Genomic DNA, 18574 nt, shown 5'->3' on the forward strand with positions numbered 1-18574 from the left:
AAGTGATATGAAGTGAGGTTGGAGAGGGGGGCAAAACCCAGACCATGTCGGTTCTTACCCATGGTGTAAGAAAGTTTCAGTTTTTTAAAAGTTAGACTTCTAAGTGCAATTAGAAGTCTTTGAGGGGTTTTAAACAGCAAAGTTACATAATCTAATACTATAAAATACTCATCCTGGCTGCTGCATGGAGAATAAATGATAAGGGAGTGAGGGTAGATACAGGAGATCAATTAGCAGACAAGAAATGATGGTGAGATGTAAGAAGTAGAAGTTATTTTAGACATAAACCAACAGGACTTGCTGACGGACTGAGCGTGGGACATGTAGGAAAGCAAGGAATCAAGAATAACACAGACACTGTTAAAATAAGCAAACGGGGCAGGTGGTTTTAAATTTACTAAAATATAAAATGGCTAATATGGAAGAGATTGGCAGACAGGAAGGACAGGAGGTTAAATTAAGTTTTAGTTTGGACGTGTTAAGCTTAAGATATCCAAAGACAACTAAAAAGAAGGGTCAAATAAGCATTTGGACATAGGACTTTGTAACTCAAAGCAGAGATCAGATTGTTGACATACATTTAGAAATCTTCAACTCAGAGAAGCTATTAAAAGTCACGTGAGGGGCACCCGGGTGGCTCGGTCAGTTGAGCGACCAACTCTTGATTTCGGCTCAGGTCACAATCCCAAGGTTATGGGATCGAGCCTCGTGTCGGGCTCCATGCTGGGCATGGAGCCTGCTTAAGATTCTCTCTTTCAATCTCTCTCTCTCTCTCCCTCCCTCCCTCCCTCCCTCCCTCCACCCTCGGCCCCTCCTGCAAGCTTTCTCTCTCAAATTAAAAAATTAAAAAATAATTTTTTAGAAGCTATGTGAATTGATCCAACAATCCCCCACGGATACAGAATAGAGCAAAGAGCACGGACTAAGGATTTCTACTAAAATATTCAGAAGTGTAATAGAACAAGAAATATCAACAATGATTACTGAAAACCAGCTACAGTTGATAATAAGAATAAATAAGCAAAGTGGTATCAGATGCCAAGAAAAGAAAGTGTTTTCAGAAAGGAGTGACAGACTATGTTAAATGCAAATGGATTTAAAAACCTGGTAAGATACCAACAGAGAGGGATAAAATTTGGCAAATTTGGCGAAACGTAAGTCACTGGTGACTGACAAAAAGTTTCAGTGGAAATGGAGTTGAAAGGCAGACAGGAGTTGGTTGATAAACACATGGAAGATGGTAAGAAAATGGAGACGGTATAGGCGAGCAACTCTTTTGAAGACTCTAATTATACAAGAAGCAAAGACACAAGTCTGGAGGAGAACGTGGGATAATTAAGGGAAGATTTTTTTAAGACAGGAGATAATAACAGCTCATGTCTGAGGTGGAAAAGGACCGATGCAACAGAAAAGGCAATAATAATGATGCTGGAGAAGAAGCAAAGTCCCTGAGAATTTGGAAAGGGATGGGAATTGCACTGTCTAGCCTTTGACAGGAACAGACACACTTCTTCTCAAAATGTGTCTGCTTCTATCACAGATGCTAGAATGTCAGGAGATTCGAAAGTAGGAAAAAGTGCCCCCCATACCGCCCCACTGTGAATGAGAAGGTTATCAGCTTGGGGTTAGGATGAGGGTAAAAGGGGAGTGCTCAAATTCTGGGAGACAAGAAGGTGTGAAATAAACAGTCTGGCTAGTTGTTGAGCCGCAGTGTTGAAAGACTGTTCTGACACAGCACGGAGCACCCAGTGAAACGTGTGGTTGTGACTTTCTTCACTACGACGCAGTGACTCCATTGCGGACTAAGAGAAGGCAAATAATTAGGTTCACAGATGGCATTTTGCCAGGCAAGTTTTCATGTTCCCATCGTTCCTTTCCTTCCCCCCAGCAAACGTGACAGAGGAAATACAAGGGGCATAAAGGAAACATTCACACAAAGTGGATCCACAGCAAAGGAGGAAGCACACTTTCCATTCCATGTCTATGCAAGGCCGTAGAGGCACGCCTTGAAGATACTGCGGGTCTGGTTCCAAGGCACCGCAATAAAGCAAATATCCAATGAGGCAAGTCAACTGAATTGTTTGGTCTCCTAGTGCATATAAAAGTTACCTTTACGCTATTCTGTAGTCTATTAAATGCGCAACTGCATGATGTCTAAAAACCAATATACACACCTTAACTAAAAATCACTTCATTGCTCACAAATAAAAATAAAAAAGCAGCCATCATCTGAACTTGCGGCGAGTCACGATCTTTTCGCTGGTGGAGAGTCTTGCCTGGATGCTGACGGCTGCCGACTGACCAGGCTGTTGAAGGGCAGGATAGCTGTGGCATCGCCTCACTTCTTTCGCTGACGGTTTCTTCGTAGTGGCTATTTTACAGCGTTTTACCCACAGTTGAACTTTCACACTTCAAGTCTATCCCTCAAACCCTGCCACTGCTTTATCAACTAAGTTCATGTAATATTCTAAGTACTTTGTTGTCATTTCCACAATCTTCACGGCATCTTCACCAGGAGTAGACTCCATCTCTGGAAACCACTTTCTTTGTTCACCCATGAGAAGCAACTCCTCATCCCGTCAGGTTTGATGCTGAGATCGCAGCGATTCAGTCCCATCTTCGGGCTTCGCTTCTCGTCCCAGTTCTCGTACTGTTTCCACCACACCCGCAGTCACTTCCTCCACTGAAGTCTGCAACCCCTCCAAGTCACCCGTGAGGGCTGGAGTCAACTTCTGCCAAACTCCTATTCATGTTGATATTTTGACCTCTTCCCATGAATCATGATATTCTTTTTATTTATTTTTTAATTTTTTTTAAATGTTTACTTATTTTTGAGAGAGTGCAAGTGGGGGAGGGGTGCAGAGAGAGGGGGACAGAGGATCTGAAGCAGGCTCTGCACCGACAGCAGTGAGCCCGATATGGGGCTTGAACTCATGAACCTCAAGATCATGACCCGAGAGGAAGTCAGGTGGTCAACAGACTGAGCCACCCAGGTGCCCCATGAATCATGACATTCTTAATGGCATCTTGAATGGGGAATCCTTTCCAGAATGTTTTCGATTTACTTTGTCCGGATCCATCGGAGGAATCACTCTCTATGGCAGCTAGCCTTACAAAAGGTGTTTCTTAAATAAGAAGACTTGAAAGTCAAAATGACTCCTCGACCCAAGGGCTGCAGAATGGATGCTGTGTTAGCAGCATAAAAACATAAATCTTGTTGTACATCTCCATCAGAGCTCTAGGGTAACCTGACACATTGTACATGAACAGGAATATTTTGAAAAGAATCTTTTTTTCTGAGCAGCAGGTCTCCACAGTGGGCTTAATATTCAGCAAACCATGCATCCAGGCTTGTTCCATTTCTCGAGCACAGGCAGAGTACATTTAGAATAAATCTTAAGGGCCCTCGGATTTTCAGAATAGGAAATGCTAGCTTCAAAACTTTTCTCCTGCAGCTTCCTCACCTCTCTGGGCCTTCACAGAACTGAAGAGAGCGAGGGCCTTGCCCTGGATTAGGCTTTGGCTTAAGGGAATGTTGTGGCTATGCAGACCACTAAAACTTTCTCCGTATCAGCGATACGCCTGTTATGCTCTCTTTATCATTTGTGTGTTCGCTGGAGTAGCACTGTTAACCTCCTTCAAGAACTTCTGTATATTCACAACTTGGCTAACCGTTTGGCACAAGAAGCCTAGCTTTCTGCCTGCCTATCTAGGCTTCTGACGTGCCTTCCTCACTGAGCTTAACCATGTCTAGTTTTTTATTTAAAGTGAGAGATATGCGACTTTTCCTTTCACTTGAACACTTAGAAGCCATTTTAGGGTTATTAACTGGCCTAATCTCAATACTGTTGTGTCTCAGGAAATAGGGAGGCCCAAGAAGAGAGAAAGGGAGAGCGGAACAGTTGTTTGGAAGAGCAGTCAGAACATACGCACATTTACCGAGCAGGCTCCCTGCCGTGTGTGGGTGGCGTCTGTGGTGCCCCAAATCAATGACACTAGTCACATCAAAGATCGCTAATCACAGATCACCGTAACAAATACGATAATAGTGACTAGGTCTGAAATACTGTGAGAATTACCAAAATGTGACACAGACACGAAGTGAGCAAACACTGTTGGGAAAACGGTGCCAACAGACTAGCTCCACGCAGGGTTGCCACAAACCTTCGATGTGTAAAAAACACAATATACGCCAAGCACAACAAACTAAAGCACAATAAAAGAAAGTATGTTTGTCATAAAAATCATGGCTCTGAGATGACACTCTGCCCTATTCCTAGTATCCATAAACCTATCTGAACCTAGAAGTGCAGAAGAGACTGCGGGGGGGGGGGGGGGGGGGGATGAAGCAAAACAGAAAAACTCATTAAGCCCTTATTGTTAAAGTAAGGGATAATCAAAGCTTGCTATCAAAACAATTCCAGGCATAATCTTTAGATGTTACATCTAACATCATCAAATCATTTTCTTCAACAGCGATACTATCTTCACAACATGGAAATATTCCAATTTTCCATAGTGCAGTCAACCAAAATTCTTTTGAGACTCTACCAGTTAAAACTATTTCCTTACATCTTAAAAAAAAACTACAGGCAAAGGTGCCAATTAATGATCAAAACAATGATCACATGATCATCACAAATGTTTTTTTCTATTACGATGATTCAAATTGCTACTTAATACTTACATTAAATATTGAAAGGGATTTAGCAATCTGAAATGCAATATTAACTGTGTTAAATATCTGTAACAAAAAAAGAAAAATGAAACTCCAAACTAAGTACTTTACTCAGAAGTGTGTTTAAAAACCAGTGCAGTTAGAATTCAGTGGAACATGAATATAAGCCGGGGAATGTTCTTGCTCAGTTTTCCTGATAACTTATAATTGATCAGAATCTTTAAGAATATTTCCAAGAATGCTATTACTTTTTTTTTTTTTTTTTTTTTTTTTTACCAACTTTACCTGCTCTGACGAACAAACTTTGGACTGATTCTGTCCCTACTTCGCAAACACTCCAAAATATTTTATTTTCCCATAAGCTGAAATGTTAACTATGTCAATTAGAGAGTAGAAAACCTGATTTTATAGCTCTGCTTTAGCTTATTATTACAAATTGTCCACAAGTGTTAATAGTTACATAACTGACTCTGGCTTCTATTTCCAAAGAAACTGGAAATGAATGACCAAAATAAGACATACTGATAAAAAAAAAAATGCCTGCTATAAAACACCCCATATTTGGTGATCTAGTATCAGATTTCGGAGTGGCAAGAATAAAGTGACAGCTTGTGGCAGTTAAGCTGTTAGAAAATTTTTATAGGTTTTAGCTTAGGCCTGCCAGCTGTATCACTAGTTGCTAATTTTTATTATGTGTCAAGTAAAATGCTTCTTTAGAGGAACCCAAAGAAAAACACGAATAAAATCTTAGTGGTCATTATAATTACATGTACACAGTTAAAATGCCAAGTAAATTATATCTGCTAAAAATTACTGTTATAAATACTAGTACATTCCATAGTTGGGGGGGGGGGGGGAAGTTGAACATGAGGCGTTTTAATATTGAGAGGAAAAAAGTATTTTAGCAGAATTTAGGAACTGACATTTTCCCACTAACATCAAGTACCAAGAAGACAAGGACTTGTTAAAACAATTCTCTTTCATGTAAATATAGGACAGATAATTCTTTTCGTAAGTTGTATATGTTGTTGACAAGAGATGTTATCAAATGCACCACACAGAATGTATTAAAAGTATTTCCGGATTTAAAGAAAAATAATAAGAAATATAAATGCATTAGAACTAATAATAATTAGGGCTATATTTTCATGATCACTTTAAAACAGACTTATAACCAAATAAGTCTAGAAATACATTTTGGTCTATAACGGTATATAAAAGTAATCTTAAAGTCAACTGCATTAAACTATGTCAAAACACTATCTGCCGGGTACCTATATTTTTTAAAGAACTGTCTTAGGTAAACTGAAGATTCCTGATAATTGTTAAATTCATTCAAGTTAGGCACACTTGAAGTCTGTGTTTATGTTACATGTTCACGTATCACATGTCATTTTGATCATTTATTCTGGCAAGAATGAGTTCATGTGATTTAGTATCTTTCAAATCAGCCCATAGAGAAGTTTTCATTATCAGAAATCATCAGATGAACCGCAGCCTATTTAATGAGTAGCATCCTCACCAGACTGATGATGTGTATGGCGTCCAGATGCCTCCACAGCCTGCCTTTGTTCGTTGTCTGGAGAAGACAGCAAAGAAGTAGAATGAGGGCTTTCTGTAGAAGATGATGTCGAATGAGCCTGAGCTGACGCTGTAGAGGATGTCGAAGGCTGAAGAAGCTGCTCGGCTGAAGGATCTACTTCCATTGCGGTTTCACCCACTTCCAAATCAGAACTCGATGGGACCGCAGGAAGAGGAGAAACATCTGACTGGCTCGTTCCACCTTGGAAGAACACATGTTAATGCAAATTCAAATACTAACTGCTTTCCAAAACCAACCACTCTAAAGAGATACATTAAAGAAATACGTGTGTACTGGGGCGCCTGCGTGGTTGTCGGTTGAGCGTCTGACTTCACCTCAGGTCATGATCTCACGGCTCGTGAGTTCGAGCCCCGCGTCGGGCTCTGTGCTGACGGCTCAGAGTCTGCAGCCTGCTTCGGATTCTGTGTCTCCCTCTCTCTCTGCCCCTCCCCCCGCACTCGCTCGCTCTCTCTCTCTCAAAAATAAACATTAAAAAAAATTAAAAACAAGAAATACATGTGTACTTGCACGTGCATATACCTACACACAGATTTGTATAATTTCAGGAGATCAAACGTACCCAGTGGTGGTCTGATCCATTTAACCACATAAGCTGATCAAGAGGGGGGGACATCTATCTACAGAACATTTTTGTTAAAATAATCCACCTTTCAAGCTCAATATGGTACCTTCATTTATACGAAGCTAAATAATAGCTTGTGAAATGCCTATAAATAACATCTAGTCTCTTTAATTTAAAGATGATGATTCTGACTTAATGACTGGATAATAGGAGAGTGGATTTTATGAATATCTTTCCAGTCTACAACATAATGTATCTGAAATATTTAAGAAAAATATTGGGAAGAGTAAAGTTACAAATAGGTCAAAATAAGGTTAAGTTTCTGATTCCTACGTCATTAGCAATGTTTTAACCATTAAACTAACATGACTCAGTCATGATTTAAAAAGACTTGAGTGTCTACTATGTGCTATGCTAGGCTTTGTGCTATCTGCAAAGGAATAATTAGGAATAATCAATAAACATTAACAATTTTCCCCAAGCCTAGATGTTATTAAAAGATGGAATGGACTAATCAAGTTCGTATCTTGCAAGATGCAACTGCCACAGAATATGGAACTTTTTCTTTTAATGACCATGGTTTAAATAATTCTTATTTTAAATTTAAGCACAAATATAATAGCTCTTAAGCAAATCCACGGTCTAAGGAATTTTTAAAAAAGTTAATTGAGATGCAGGAGTTAACGCGAATCATTTATGGATAAAAATCAATGTAACTTTTTATTTTGGTGTTTTAACAACTTAGGAATTAACATTTATACTCCTCATTTTTGACAGAGAGAAGTAACTTGCCAAAGACCCCAAGGCTAGAAAGTAGTGAACCAAGATCTGAAAACGGGTCAGCTAGCACCAGAAACAGCACTTAGAAACCAATGCCTAGGTAACCAAAAGGAGAAACTATTCCATTATATAAACCTTCTTTATCTACAGAGTTTTATATATTTCCATTTTCAGAATGCATACAAAAGGGACTTCAAAGGGGACGATCAGATGTCCTTACCTTTTTTTTTTTTTGAGAAAAGCAAAAACAAGGACTAGGCCTACAACATGAAGGGACAAATTATACTCAGAACCCTTGGTCCTCTACTGCTTCACACAATACAGTTAAGAAATATGTGATGATTATAGATTATTACATATATTATATATAAAATGGTATAAAATGGATGATATAAATAATACAGACATCAAGGGCGCCAAGTCAGTTAACGTCTGGCTCTTGATTTTGATTCAGGTCACGATCTTAAGGTTCATGAGCCCCGCGTCAGTTTCTGCACTGACAGTGTGGAGACTGCTTGGGATTCTCTCTCTCTGCCCCTCCTCCTCTCTCAAAAATAAACAAACTTAAAAAAAAGCAAACAAATATCGGGACACCTGGGTGGCTCAGTCAGTTAAGAGTCCGACTTCAGCTCAGGTCATGATCTCACGGTTCGTAGGTTTGAGCCCCGCATCGGGCTCTGTGCTGATAGCTGGGAGCCTGGATCCTGCTTCAGATTCTGTGTCTCCCTCGCTCTCTGCCCCTCCTCCACTCACACCCTGTCTTTCTCTCTCTTAAAAATAAACATTAAAAAAAAAAAAAAATATATATATATATATATATACACACATACATATATATATATATACACATACATATATATATATACACATATAAATATATATAAATATATAAAACAGCTTTTGCCAGCTTTTGGCTGACTTTAATTAACGAGAAAAATTACCTCTGGGTCGAGATCTTCCTCGTCCTCTATTGCTTTGTGCAACTTCACTTGCTTCTTCAAACCACCTTGATAACATGTCAGACATTCTCTGCATCAATGACACATTGGGACTCTGCTCACCTATTACAATACAGGTCTCATCAGTGAATTCAGTAATAAGTCAGGATCTTTCATTAATGCAAAAATCTAGATTTTTAAGGCCTTTAAAATGAAAACAATTAAAAAAAAGAATCAAACTGCCTAAATAAATTATATGCATGTATATGAATCTCTTAGAGCTATCATTACATTTCATAGTAAATGTTTATATAAGTCACTCTCTATCTGTATTCTGAGTTCCTCAAGAATAGAATTTGTATTTCCTACATCTTTGCCTATTCTTAGGTACCGTCACATCTCCCATCCTGACCTCAACCCACATCTTTAGTTCGAAGAGTGCACAGCCAGGAAGTGCTCATGAATTGTAAACTGACTGATTATAAGAAAGGCTTGTCCTCTCACTTACATTTCCTTAAACTGAATTTATTTTCATCATACTGTAAGCATATTCCATATATTCAAAATTAACAAAAACCAAAAGCTGCTGCATTTGTCTCTTCCCTCTCCCTCTTTCCTCCTTCAAATATATGTTTTCTCTTAAGGAAATTACCAAATGAAGTATGACATCAAATTAAAACTGGTAATTTTATTCTACAATCATATAATTTAAAATGCGCATCATTTGTTCTTGAATTTTCTGTGAAAACTTTATACTTCATTGCCTTTATGTAATGTAGCTTTATATGTAAGTATATATTATAAGATGGTACCAAGGAAAATATATTGGGGAATAAACATGCTTTTGATCTTAACAGAATTCAGAAGTCATCAGAATAAGATTTTGGCTACAGACCAATCAGTAAAATACACACAGATTAATTCTATTTTAAAAGTGTGCCATCTTAAAGCTCCCAAGGTAATTTCCTATGCTTTGTCAAAGGCATTTGATAAAAAGGGAAAAAAAGATTTTATCTGCTATTATAAAACTCTTGGGTTGGAAACGGAGAGTTTTTGTTTCTCTTTACACCTAATAAAAAGGCAAAAATCAAGAAGTTTGATAATACCTAATGTTTTATATGGCAATGAACGCTCCTACTTCTAGGAGGAAGGTAAAATAGTGCATTAATTTTGGAGGGTAACTTGATAGCTATCAAAATACAAATGCACTTATCCAGTGACCCAGTTGCTCATTCCACTTTTAGGGATCTATCCTCAGATACGCTTGCGTGAGTACGTTAAGATATATGTACAAGGACATTCATTGCAGCATCACTTACACCAGCAAAAAAAAAAAAAAAAAGAAAAAAAGAAAAAAAAAGAAACAAGTTAAAAGATTATTTTTTCAATACCATATTAGAAAAGCCTAACCAAAGTATAGTTACCATCTCGTTCTCGTTCACTCTCAGGCCTCGCTCGGGGTCCAGTATCTGACCAATCACCACGAAGTCTTAAACGCTTCACAGGAGGCTGTCGTAACTAAAAGACGAAGACGAAACTCATTTGCTCAACTCTCAAAGCACGCTTTAAGTCTAACGGATTCTTTCCATGTCCTTGCTTTCCTTACTGAGGATGCAAATGAGATGCTACGTCAAAATACGAAAGCTCTTATAAGGACGAGATCTACTGATGGTACAGCTTACACTTAACATCTTCACCCTAAAGAGTCTGAACACAACTTTGAAATCATGTGTAGGTGACTTCTACTCCCACCTGTATCACTTACCAGCTGACCACAGGGAAGTTATCTAATCACACTGAGCCTGAGTTTTCTATTACGATGATACATGTAGTGTAGGTCAAGTACCTACATACCTGACAAGAGGAATGATCACTATTTGATTATCATTGACGGTTTAGTCTCCGATTCCCCCCAGCATCTACTGCAACCCTTCATGACTCACCTCAGGGTCTCTACTCTACCTTGTTTCCCTCGTTCTTGGCTAATACCTCTTCCTCCTACTTCAGAGAAAATACAGTCAGTCCTGCAGAAGTGACATCAATTTCCTCAGCTGCATTCCACAAACTTATCTATAATCTGCAACTTCCTAATTTCTTCTAACCTTTCTCCGAAGATGTATCATTTATTTTGTTAAGGCTTAATCTCTCCCATCTGTGCTTTTACATTTTGTTCCTTCAAACTCCTCAAGCACCTTGCTTCAGTAATTACTCCTTCCCATACCTGCATCCATTTCCTCATTTCTTCCTTACGATATGCTAAAGGTTTTTACCATTTTTAATACACAAAGCACCTCAATTTTATGTTTTTAGTCAGCTATACTCTTTCCCCATGTTTTCTGAAGCTTTACTGTCAAGCTTCTTGAAAAAGGTCTATATTTATTCCTTTATCTACCACTCCTCCTTCACTTCACCGTTACCTTACGCTCCCATCTTTCCACTGAACTCATTCTCACCAATGTCATCAACGGGTGATTGATTGCTCAGTTCACTGATCAATGACAAAATGATCAACAATCAACTCCCAATTCAAATGGCACACTGCCCAACTTATTTTGATGTCTATAGCACTTGACACTCTTGATTATTCTCTGTAACTTTTATATTTTTAACATTTGTGATTGAGATATAACACATATACCATAATACCCACCCTTTTAAAGTATGTAAGTCAGTGGTGCAGATGCTCAGAGCTGTGTAACCACTTGTATCACCACTAATTCCAGAACATTTTCATCACCTCAAAGAGAAATCCTATAGCTACGAGCAGCTACTTCCAATTTCTCCTTCGACTCAGTTCTTGGAGACCACCAATCTACTTTCTGGCTCTCTAGATATGCCCACTCTGGACATTTCACACAAATAGAAGCAGATGTGGCCCTTCCTGTCTGGCTTCTTTCACTTAGCATAGTATTTTCGAAGTTCATCCATGCTGCCCCATGTATCAGTATTTCATGCCTTTTTACGGCTCAGTAATATTCCATGATTTGGATATACCATGTTTTGTTTATTCATTCATCAGTCGATGCACATCGAGTTGTTTCCACTTTTTTGGCTACCGTGAATAATATTGCTGTGAACATATGTGCAAGTTTTTGTGGGGACATATGTCTTCAATTCTCTTCAGTATATATCTGGAAGTGGAATTGCTGGGTCACATGATAATTCTATGTTTAACTTTTGAGGAACTGCCCAACTGTTTTCCAAAGCAGCTGCACCATTTTACATTCCTATCAGCAACGTGTGAAAGCTCCAATTTCTTCCTGTCTTCATCAACACCGTTACTGACTTTTTTATTTTAGCCAAACTGGTGAGTACGAAGTGGTACCTCACTGTGGTTCTGATATATTTTGGATACTAGATTCTAAATCATTAGTAAAATATAGGATATATACAGATTCTAAATCATAAATCAAATATATGTTATACAAACATTTTCTCCCATTTTGTGGGTCATTCCCTTTATTTTTATTTTTTTAACAAAACATTCACTGATATTTTCCCTGACAATTAAGCAGATTTTGATAGAAACTTGGTGACAACTTAGCTGTAAATTTTCTGTTTTCTCTTGGAAACCATTCTGAGCAATAAGGAGGTTGGGGGAAAAAATATCTCAACACCCTCAGCAAAGAAGACAGAAAAATAAAAACCCTCACAAATTCCAGAAGTAGGTAAATATGGCAAAGAGCAACAGAGGATAGAAACTCTACACAGGAAGCCACAAGTACGACACAGAATAACCAGAAGATTAGAGAAAGCCTAGTGTGGTAGCTGTCCAAAATCTTAGACTAAAATCATTTCCAGAAACAGAGGGCCTCACTCTATGTGAACTATATTTAGAATAGAATGGAGCCCTGCTCCATAGTTAGGGGAAGAAACTTTATATTATACAAGCAAAGAACTGGTTGTTATAACCTCAGCAACTATTTCTGGAACAAGACATTCAAGTTAAAAACAGTCCCAAGTTTGACTTTTTGAGATATGCAAAATAATCTAGTCAAGAATACCGAAAATGGTACAAGCATTAATTCAGTTATTCAAAGAAGATTTTCCTGAGCATGTTTTATGTGTCAGGCACTACTCTAGATAGTGGAAAAAGATCAATGGATAAACTATACAAAAATCCCAATGTCACAGAACTTATAGGCTACTGGAGTAGAAAAACAATACAAGATTACAAAAAAAAAAAAAAGTAAAATATACAAAGAAAGTGCTGAGTGTTATGGGGAAAAAATTAAGTAGACAAAGGAGATAGGCAGTACCGGAAAGTTCAAGGCTGTGATTATCTGGGAAGACCATTTCATGCCTGGCAAACACAAAAGCCATAAGGTAAAGCACACCTGGGCTGCCTGAGTAAGTAAGTAGACGTGGTCAGAGAAGAGTACAATAGGAGTACTGAGAGAACAGCAGCAATAACAAGAACTACATGAGACAAGGTCTTGAAGCCACTGTAGAAACCTTAGTTTGGCTTTAAATGATATGGGCAGCCACCTGTAGTACTGATCAGAAGAGCAGCATAATTTGACTCGGTTTTAAAGGATCGCTTTGGCTGCTACGTAGCTAAAGGACTATGGGGGCAGAGGAGTCAAAGCAGGGGGACTGGTTAAAAGCTACCATAATAATCTAGGAGAGATGGTTGATGCCTTGGATCAGGGCAGTTGTGGGAGTCAGAATGGGAAGCTGTACTACAGATCTGGGGTATGTATTTTAGGCACAAATCATGGGGACCAGGAGAACATTAGAGACTGGATTCAACAAAGTAGTCCAATAATGGGGTGGGGCAAATAGGAAAATGTCAAAAAGATATTAGAGGAAAAGGAAAAGACAGAAAAGACAATAAAAAGAAAAAAGGAACACAAAAAATAAGAAAAATGAGAAGTAAAAAAATTGAACTAGACAATGAAAAAAATAAAAGAGAAATTATTAGAGGATATAAAGAAATAAAAAGAAGCCCCCAAAAATTAAGAAAATTTAAAAATACCACTGAAACACAAGAAAAAATCATTATGTGAAACTTTTATTCATATTTTAAAACCCTACTCAATCATTTCTTACATTTCCAATCAAAATACATTATTCCTTCCTTTGGTCTACTCATACAGAACATAATTTCTTCTTTTTTTTTAAGTTTATTTATTTTGAGAGCAAGCGCACATGCGTACATGGGCAGGGGAGAGGCAGAGAGAGAGAGGAAGAAAGAGAATCCCAAGCAGGCTCTGTGCTGATGTGGGGCTCGATCTCACGACCCTGGATTCATGACCTGAGTGAAAATCAAGAGCCGGACACTTAACTGACTGAGCCACCCAGGCGCCCCAGAACATAACTCTTATATAGAATTCTATTAAGTTTTATATATTCATTTATTTATACCTCTATTCCCACTAAACTGTAAATTCCTGAGGGAGAGGCTATGTCTTTGTCACAGTCATCCCAGATTTTCTAAAGTTTAGTATAGGACCTAGTGCACAGTAGGCACGTGTCAAGGATTTAGGATAAAACACTTAAGAACAGATGTTGAGATTAAGAAGGAGACAGACTACCAACTTCTATATACACCTGTCAATTATTTGGTTTATTATAGAAGCATAATTTAGTTTTGTAATTTTAATCCATTTTCAGAATTATTTTTCTTAATTCAACAAAGAACACTGAGAAAACCACATTCACTGTCATGACTCAGCCTCATGCACCCTGATTATGTAAACATATTCTGTTTACATATGTAAACACATAAGTATTCTATGGTACAAAAGCTGGCTGGCCCACTTCAAATGTTTCTGCATTCCAACTTTCATTATGTAACAGTCAGGAAGTTGGAATGTAACTTCATTCACTAAACCACGCATCTCAAGAGAAAACTACCCAGCAGCAACAAAATAATAGAGCAGATCTCATGTTTTCAATCAGGCCAATAAAGTCAAAAAACAGCTTTCATTAGCCATCATACCCCTTTCTTTGTCAATTTCCTAATTCATTTAAATACACTGACACTTTCAAAAGCCCAAAACAGATTTATAAAGTTATCCCGACCTAATTTTATAGCCCTCTAAACCTGCAACCATAAGTACTGGATTTAGTTTTGCATCTCACAGGAATTACAAAATTGTTCTTCCTTAATACTTTCAAAATACATTCACTGATAGGAGTTGGTCCAATACCAAAAAGTCACTGATAATTAATAAAGCAACAGTTAATTTCAAAAACATTTACAAGCCAAGTGATTAAACATAGGACATTAAAAAAAACAAAAACAAACAAAAAAAAAAGCCAAAGTGAAAAATATGTTGGGGAAAGAAGTTTAATAGGTTAAAACAAACATTTTTCTATTGCTGTATATTGCCAAAGATACATTTTTTCTGGTTTTTGCCTTTTATAAATAAGATGGTTTGCTATTTTATTTTTTTAAAGATTTTATTGTTTTTTATTTTTATTTTATTTTTTTTAAAGATTTTATTTATAAAAATTCTCTACATCCAATGTGGAACTTGAACCCACAACCCTAAGACCAAGAGTCACATGCTCTACATGACTGAGCCAGCCAGGCACCCTAATGGTTCACTATTGTAGAGTCATTTTAGTGGCAGCAATTCTGTCACTTAGTTTTCAATACAGAATATCGTATGTGTATAGATATATATGTAACAGATATAAAATGGGATATATAAACTCCAATAAGACTAAATGTTTTTGTTCACCAATAGGAGTTAACCAAATACCATTTCCATTCATATGTGGTCAGCAATCCCCTCCTCCCCCGATTGTGTGTGTGCGTGTATTTTAGCTTGCCTTTTTCTCATTCGCTCAGATGTGTTCTGTAAAATAAACCCACGCATGTATGCCACTCGTTCATAATTGTGAAAGAGAGGCACCATCAGGAGAGAAGGGGATTGCTGTCCACATGTGAATAGAAAATGGTAACAGATACAACTCCTATTGGTGTATGAACAGAAACATTTAGTCTCTTGGGAATTTACACCTCCCATTTTTTATTATTTTAATCGCTTTTCCCGCAACTGTTAGAACTGTTGATATTTCTTGCTTGCTCCTGTGCATCCACAAAGTTAAAGAAACATTTTGCTATTAAAAATTTTCTCTTTAAAAATGTTTCACAATACTTTTTTCTAGTCAGCCCCTGTTCTTCCAGGTATATTCCAAGTCCTCTTTCAAAACTTCGACTCTAAATGTCTTGCGAATCAATTCTATTTTTTGAAGGCCTACAGGCCCCAGGAGTCACTGAGTCAGTGTCTTCTGAACTGAACGAAGAACATGGTTTTGAGTAAGCTTACCTCTTCTCTTCTTTCTTCTGCAGACGGAGTTTTAAGTTCTCGTGCTGTATCATCTTTCGGGTCAAAAAGATATATATAATCTGAAGAGTAACTAACGAGAATCTCTTGGCCATCTTCGCTGTAACACAGAGATGTCACCCTGCAGGACTTATTATTAAGATGGGAAGGGATAAAACGGGCAACCATTCCAGTAGTTCCTCGACCTGCATAATTCCCTAAATAAGAAAATAGGAAGTTGTAGAATTTTTTTAAGAAAAACATTTTAAAAACTCTTAATCTGAATTATGAGATATGTGATTTAATGTAGCAATATAAAATCCAAACTATCCTGTTCTATTTCTAGAAGAGGCTCTTTTCTCAATAGTCTGATTTTATAACAAAATAATAAAGAATACAGCATAAAGTCTACATATCTTTTAAAAAAATTTCCTGAGTTGCTGGAATTCCAGATTACATAAAGCGTTTAATTAGAAATAGGAGTTAATCAGTGAAAATGATTTATGATTTAGGGGCACCTGGGTATCTCAGTCGGTTAAGAGTCCGACTTGATTTCAGCTCAGGTAACGATCTCACGGTTCCGGAGTCTGAGCCCTGAGTTGGTCTCTGTGCTGACCTACGGCATAGAGGCTGCCTGGGATTCTCTCTCTCCCCCTCCCCCACTCGCACTTTCATTCTTTCTCAAAAGTAAACATTTAAAAAGACAGCAAATAAATTTTTTTTTAAATTTACATTCACTTTTCTTCTTTTCCTTTCCTTCTCTCCTTCCCCTTCCTTTCCTCTCTTCCCTCCCTTTTCTTCCTTCCCTCGCTTCTCTTCCCTTCCCTCCCTTTGCTTCCCCTTCCTGTCCCTCCCTCTCCTTCCTTCCCTCTCTTTTCTTCCTTCCCTCTCTTCCCTTTCCTTCCTTCCTTTCTCCTCTCTTTCCCATCCCTTCCCTCTGCTTCGCTTCACTTCCCTTCCGTCCCTTCCCTTTGCTTCACTCCCCTTCCCTCCCTTCCTTCCCTCTTTCTTTCCCTTCCCTTCCTCCTCCCCTCTCTTCTCCTCTCCCCTCCCCTCTCCTTTTTTCTTTTCTTCTCTTTCTTTTCTTTCTTTCAGTAATCTCTACATCCAACATGGGGCTCAAACTCATGATCCTGAGATCTCTTCCAACTGAGCGAGCCAGGCTCCCCTATGTTTTTAAAAGATTTTTGATTGTCCTGAAATTTTCCTCTTATAACATAACGAAGGGGGGTAGTATTCCAACTTTAATTAATTTTGGTAGTCATCAACATAATACAGTATAATAGAGAAAGGGTCAACTGGCATTTTGTGCACTGGAGGTCTGGGAATGCTAAATTCTGAGAGCCCCATAAAACTGTATGAACACTGCACAAGGAGGCCTTGTTCTGCCGAAAATGTCAACCGTGTCCCATCTGTTGAGAAATAGTAAGTTAGCCTACAATTTCATATCATATCACTACTGTTCCCCCTAAAAGTGCATATCCAGATACATAAGACACCTCAATCACGGTTCCAAAACCAAACCAAACCCCACCTCGTCCTCCCATTTCCATAATCTATGTTCATTTTTACTGGACATAAATTGACCCTGAGCCTGACATTGTTAGTTTCTGACCAAGTCCATTTTTATTTTGGGCAATACAAAATACGCGAATATATGTAAGTGTGTACATATGTTTGTATATTTGGTGGGTGTGTGGGTGTAAAATCCTGGCCTTCCCTTACTGAAAAATGCTGAAGAACGATGGCTTTCAGTTGGGTAGTTCAGAAGTGGTTTGATCCCACAGTGGATGAGGAGCGAATGAGGAGTTTCAGATGGATTCAACAGCATCGCTAACAGTACTTTAGGCATAAACATATGCTATACAGTAACACAAAGCCAAGTCACTGTTCTTTCTAACTCTTCTGTCTCCTGCAAAGAGAAATTAGGAAAGCCAAGTGCCGGGGCACCTGGGTGGTTCAGTCAGTTGAGCGTCCAACTCGATTTCGGCTCAGGTCATGATATCGGGGTCGTGGGACTGAGCCCTGCGTTGGGCTCCATGCTGAGCATGGAGCCTGCTTGGGATTCTCTCTCTCTCTCTTCTCTCTCTATCCCTCTGCCTCTCTCCCCTGTTCGCTCTTTCTCACTCTCTCTAAATTGAAATTAAAAAAATTTTTTTAAAACAAGGAAGGCGAAGTGTTGTGGGCTGATAGTGTCCCCCACAAAATTCACGTCCACCCAGAACCTCAGAATGGTTCTGGAATATTTGGGATATTTGGAAATAGGGTCTTTGCGGATATAATTAGTAAGATGAGGTCATAACGAGATTAGAGTGGACCCTAGATCCAATATGTCCTCATACAAGGAGGAAAATGTGGATTCAGACACACACACGGGAGAACGGCATGTCAACACAGAAGCAGAGATTGAAATGAAACATTTAAAAGCCAAGATTAATAGCAATCACCAGAAGCCAGAAGTATGCAATAGATCCTCCCTGAGAGCCACCAGCAGAAAACCCTGTGAAACCTTGATTTTAGACATCTAGCCTCCAGAAATGTGAGAATCAATTTCTGTTATCTTAAGCCACCCAACATGTGGCAATTCATTATGACAGTCATAGGAAACTAACATGTCAACTGTTACAACTTTTTAAGGTGACAAACTACAAAAGCATCACACTGATAGGGTCATAAAACCTTGGTAAAATGCTGTTTTTCTACGAATCCGTATTATTTAAATACATTGTGTTT

At 38.3% G+C, this 18574-nt stretch overlaps 1 protein-coding gene across 8 annotated transcripts in view; it reads right to left on the reverse strand.

The window, feature by feature from the left end:
• The window catches only part of DCAF6 (DDB1 and CUL4 associated factor 6), a 133492-nt gene that overhangs the window by 68691 nt on the left and 46227 nt on the right, over nt 1–18574 (reverse strand). For all 8 annotated transcript variants that reach the window (XM_053909324.1, XM_053909323.1, XM_019423701.2 and 5 more), the window contains exons 7-10: nt 15845–16059; nt 9986–10079; nt 8565–8684; nt 6201–6461 (exon numbers count right to left, since the gene is read on the reverse strand). In XM_053909324.1, the coding sequence (XP_053765299.1) occupies nt 6201–6461; nt 8565–8684; nt 9986–10079; nt 15845–16059 (690 nt within the window). The remainder of the gene's footprint in view (nt 1–6200; nt 6462–8564; nt 8685–9985; nt 10080–15844; nt 16060–18574) is intronic.

Source organism: Panthera pardus, unplaced genomic scaffold, assembly GCF_024362965.1.
Source record: "Panthera pardus isolate Hobbes unplaced genomic scaffold, ASM2436296v1 HiC_scaffold_21, whole genome shotgun sequence".
NCBI lineage: Eukaryota > Metazoa > Chordata > Mammalia > Carnivora > Felidae > Panthera > Panthera pardus.